We start from the raw sequence: 5,263 nt of genomic DNA, 5'->3' as shown, positions 1-5,263 counted from the left end.
TCACCAGAAGCGCAAATTAAGAAGCCTTCCAGGATTACTCAAAAGTGAACTTTTAAGACAAATGAAGCTATATTTGAGCAAGAAAAATCATGTTACATGTGTCTGGGATACCACGGAGACACCAATGCAAGCAATCGCTACCACCCGAAGTTTCTTTGATATTGTAGTTGGATCTTTGAGACTCATCCCTCAGATGTGGAAGAGTAGTTATATCCAACATTCTTAATTGTGTGCCTCTTACAGTACTCTCAACAAATGGATCGCTTGATCTATTCTACTCTACTTTACTTCCTCTTGATAACGGTGTGGTATTGACATAACTCATATTGCTGATAATCATCACTTACATCCAAAACAAGAGTATAGCGGTCGACTATCGTCAAGGACCCATTCACCATTTTCATTCCTACCGACGGAAAAGTTTTATTACATTCATTTCTTTCTCCTTTCTAACTTCTTTATTCTCACATTAAACTTTTTTTTATTTAAAAAAAAATTAAACGTGAAAAGGGAGAAAGAAGGAAGAAGAAAAAAGAAAACCCTTAATTTTGAAAGCTTATCAAATACTCTTTGACCGATGTAAAGAAAGCTTGAGAATAATTTATTCTCACGTCCCTCTTTGACACTTGTTGGATATATATCCGTCCTTCACATGTTGTATCATAATCATATCATATCGTAAAAACTTTGTGGTTATATCCTTCCCTAATTTATCATAGCCTTAACGTCCTTAGACATATCATAGTTGTGTCGTTACCTGAACGTACCTTAGTCATAACGTTACAGGAACGTATCCTAACGCTATCGTTCTATCAATCTATCATAATCCTATCCCTTTCTACCAATAACCTAATCGTATTGTTTTATGAATCCATCGTGACCATATCGTTTTTATCAATCTGTAATACCTATAGCACTTCGACACGTAACCAAATCATAAGGTTTCATGAACATGTCTTACTCCTATCGTTACATTACGTTTAGTGCATCCTGCTCCTATCCTATCTCAAATATACCATTGAACACATGATACCGTAAGTATTATCATACAATTCACATATTATAACATATCATAAGCATATCGATTCACAAACATTTCACACATATCAATATTTATGACACTTGCAGAACCACGGGCACAGTCAACATCAAGTATAACAATACAGATCGTAAGGCCACCTACCTGATTAGCTTAGGCTGGTGTCCCCAATTTATCCTTAAGAAAGTTCGATTTGTCCTTTGTATTAAAGTCAACCTATATGAACATGACATCAATTTCAATCATTTCTCTAAATTTTATGATGCTCTAGTGTTAGATTTCATGGGAATATTGCATGAGTAAAGTCTTGAAATGTCTATATATCAAATATGTTTAACACTTTCCAAATCTTGATTGTTGGCCGTTTGTGTTTTTTTTTTTTTTTTACTTGTGTTCCTAATCTTACTTCGGTATGTTTGTTACATTTTTTTTTAATTATGTTAGCAATTAGCCAATTTAATCAATTCATCCTTTTATGTTTTTTTTTTTTTTAAAATTATGTTAGTCATTAATTTTTGGCTAATTTAATCTATTCTATTTATTTTATTTTATTTTATTTTTCTTTTGCTATTGATGGACGTATCTTTCTAAAACATACTAAATAAAACTAAATAATTGGTTAAGAGAGGATATGAGATATAACTTAAGGTTAAATCTCTTTCCATATGAGAATAACTCATTCTCATGTCCATCTTTGCTACCATATACTAAATTAAGGATTTTATTTCTCTTGGGTCAAAACCATCCTTAAAGCACAAAATTGAAGTTGTAGTTAGTCAATTATAATATTTGACGTGCTAGTTTTCAAACTACTTTAAATGGGTGTAAAGAGAGCATGAGAATAACTTAGTTTCACTAATCTGACACGTGTTGGGCATGTACTGAACACTTGTTAATACAATGGATACATTACAAATTTATAATCCATCGTATCAGACACTTGACTTTGAATATATTTTGAGAGTGAAACATACATTAAGCTTTTTTTTAAGTATACAAATATATAAACTTATTTATATGAATTTATTTCTAATATAAAATTGATAAATTTTTTGAAATAATTCTTTTTAATTAATGTATCATTGTCACATCGGTATCCTAGTTTTTTAAGAATGACATGTTACTGTTAGTAACAGAAAAACAAAACTGTAAGATCAGAAGAATTGGGAGAAATCTCTCATCCAATTGAAGAATGACTAAATCAAATCTAATTCAAATAACTAGATCAAATCTAATCCAAATAACTCAATCAAATCTAATCCTAACAATCCCTCCCTTAAACTGAACACGAATAGTAATCAGTTTATATCCACGACCTCATACCAAACTTCCACTAGGTAACTTCATCAATTCCCATGTGCCATTTCTGTTTATTGCTCCAGATCCCTTGCTTGCCTCCATTTCTCACTCTTCAATACTTCTCTAAAGTTTACAAAGTTTGCAGGTTCAGTAGGGGTAAACATGGCTGAGCTTCATCATCTTCTTTACAAACAAAAACTTCTCTTATTGCATAGTCTCTCATCCAGACTGGTGGTCTCTTATTCCTTGCCTTATTCAAGCTAGGAGAGCTTGCTTCAGCCAAAGAGCCAGATGAAATATTTTCCTCTGCAGTATTTTCATCTGCCGCTTCTATATCATTATTTTCATCTGCCGCTTCTATATCCTTATTTTCATCTGCCGTTTCTATATCATAGAGTCTGTAAGCTTTTGACTCTTCACTAACTCCCAGCAAAACATAACTCAAACTCTTATCATCTAGCTTAGTTCTCTGAGCTGCCTCCTCTTTTTGTCTCTGAATCAACTCGAGCTCACAATATTGTTCTTCTTCCTTCCGCTGTAGCTCAAGAACTAATCGTCGCTGTGCTTTTTCTACCCTTCTTCTATTCTCTTCCAGCATTTTATCTAGCTCTTCTCTCTCTTTTCGTGCTTGTTCTTCTTTTTGTCTTGTAGCAGTAAGAGCGGCTTCTTTCTCTTTCTCAAGCTGCACATCAACATCATCAAACAACTTCGTGCGACCTTCCTCTATTCGCCTCTGTATTTCTAATTTAGTCTCTTCAGAGTTTAGCCTTTCTTCAACATTCTTCTGAATTAGTTCTTCCATCCTCCTAGCTGCATCTTCTTCTAACTTCTTCAACTCTGTTTCACGCCTTTTCATCTCTTCTTCCTCTTTCTTAAGCTTCTCTATGGAATGATTCCGATCAGTGGATGCATGACTAGGACTGGAACTGGACGATTTGGGGAAAGGAGATAACGAGGAAGACCTACTTCTGCGTTGGCGGCTGAGGGAACTTGAACGGCTGCTTCTCCTAGAATGGGTAGTGGAATCATAGGGGGAAGGACTTGGGTCCCTTTTACTTCTCTGACTATGGCGATAGGAATTGGAGCAGGGAGTGTACGACAGAGACCTTGAACCACTTCTCCCCATAAGTTTCAATTGAGTTTGAACGGCTGCTACAGGCTGAGATATAGCATGCAATACGAACATTCGATTCAGAGACATCTTTGTCTCAATGATTAAGCCTCCTCAAGATGAAACACCCTGCATGTTCCATTTTGAAACAAAAAGGTAACCCCTTTGCTTGCAATTTATCAATACTCAACAAATTGTTCTTCAAGTCTAGCACATAAAACACTCCTGTGATTATCATTATAATTCCATTCACTTCCAGCTGTACATTACTCTTTGAGGTTACAACCATGCTTGAGTTGTTGTCCAGCTTCACTAAATCTCTGAAACTTCCATCAAAATCTGAAAAATATTCCTTCTTCCCACACATATGATTGCTACATCCCGAGTCAAGGAACCACATATCTTCTCTATTGGCCTTATTCATATTCACGTAAGCCTCAGCGACATCTCTTCTTGACTCTCTGCATAGTTTGTCTCCTTCTCCTTGCTTTGACATTCCCATTGAAAATGTCCTAGCTTGTGACAGTTATAGCACTCCACTGTGGCCTTGTTGAAGGTTTGTCTGCCTCGTCTGGTATTGCTTTGACATTTCCATTGAAAATGTCCTAGCTTGTGATAGTTATACCACTCCACTATGGCCTTGTGAAGGTTTGTCTGCCTCGTCTGGTATTGCTTTGACATTCCCATTGAAAATGTCCTAGCTTGTGACAGTTATAGCACTCCACTATGGCCTTGTTGAAGGTTTGTCTGCCTCGTCCCCTTCCTCTGCCTCTAAAGCTTCCACGACCTTGACTCCTTCCTCCAGCAGACTGCACAAGTGGACTCTCCATCGACATACTTTTATTATGACACACGTAGAAGACTGCTGCTTCTAGTTTTAACTAGTTTAGGGCATGACTCTGATACCAAAATGTTAGGAACAGAAAAAGAAAACTGGAAAGATCAGAAGAATCGGGAGAAATCTCTCATCCAATTCAAGAATGACTAAATCAAGTCTAATTCAAATAACTAGATAAAATCTAATCCAAATAACTCGATCAAATCTAATCCTTACAGTTATCATATCTATTTGGTATAATATTTATGTCTCGTATCTATATCTCATTTTTATTTTTGTGACTCTGAGATATTTTGCTTTTATAAATAGATATCTTCACGAAAATAAGTTTAATTTATGTTGAGATGGAGAATAAAAATTGACACTTAAGTACGTTGATAGTTGGGACTTTGATTCCTCTTGGTGTGAAGCTTGCATCTTGCAATTACTTGGGTAGAGAATGTGTTTCACTTAAAATTCACTCAAGAGAAAATAATCAAATAACGAACCATATTTGAGAGAGGATAACTTTTTTTTTTAATCTTCGAGAAATAAAAGAATAAAAATTAAAACATGGCAGGAATGACCTCTTCTCGAAACTTTGTTTTGTTCTCCTAAATGTATATAAAAAAAATAAAAAATAAAAATCTTATATATTTTTAGATATAATTTAAGTACCTATTTAATAAAACTTCATCCAAACTTCTACTCATAAATTTAATTATTATTTGTATACAATTGTTAATATGTAAGAAAATACACGTACAAAATGTTTATACTATTGGTAATACACTAGTCTCGGTTGTTTGACTAAAACAATGCAACCATTGCCCAAACTAAAGAAATTGATTCGAGGCTATCTCCTAATAGAGTGAGGCTCAATAAGACTTTGTTGTAAGATTCGACCATATCAATTTGAATAGTGTTCTCCAACTATAAATATTGAACTCCAAAGTATTCACGAGCAAAGTAAGTTTGTTGAAACTATCTATAAAAG

The 5,263-nt window shown here is 34.6% G+C and overlaps 1 protein-coding gene across 1 annotated transcript; it reads right to left on the bottom strand.

Annotated features, from left to right (window-relative positions):
- Positions 1-1,577: 1,577 nt before the first annotated feature.
- Positions 1,578-3,464, bottom strand: LOC111809900 (uncharacterized protein At1g10890-like). Its single transcript, XM_023696368.1, has one exon. The coding sequence runs from the start codon at positions 3,462-3,464 to the stop codon at positions 2,469-2,471; it is 996 nt and encodes a 331-aa protein (XP_023552136.1). The 3' UTR covers positions 1,578-2,468.
- Between the last annotated feature and the right edge of the window lie 1,799 nt (positions 3,465-5,263).

The sequence above is a fragment of the Cucurbita pepo genome, chromosome LG14, assembly GCF_002806865.2.
Source record: "Cucurbita pepo subsp. pepo cultivar mu-cu-16 chromosome LG14, ASM280686v2, whole genome shotgun sequence".
NCBI classification, from domain to species: domain Eukaryota; kingdom Viridiplantae; phylum Streptophyta; class Magnoliopsida; order Cucurbitales; family Cucurbitaceae; genus Cucurbita; species Cucurbita pepo.
The sequence above is the reverse complement of the archived record's forward strand: the minus strand, read 5'-3'. Positions and strand labels throughout refer to the sequence as shown.

Coding starts and splice junctions, on each gene's coding strand:
- LOC111809900 (XM_023696368.1), bottom strand. CDS start 3,464: ATGGGGAGAAGTGGTTCAAGGTCTCTGTCGTACACTCCCTGCTCCAAT.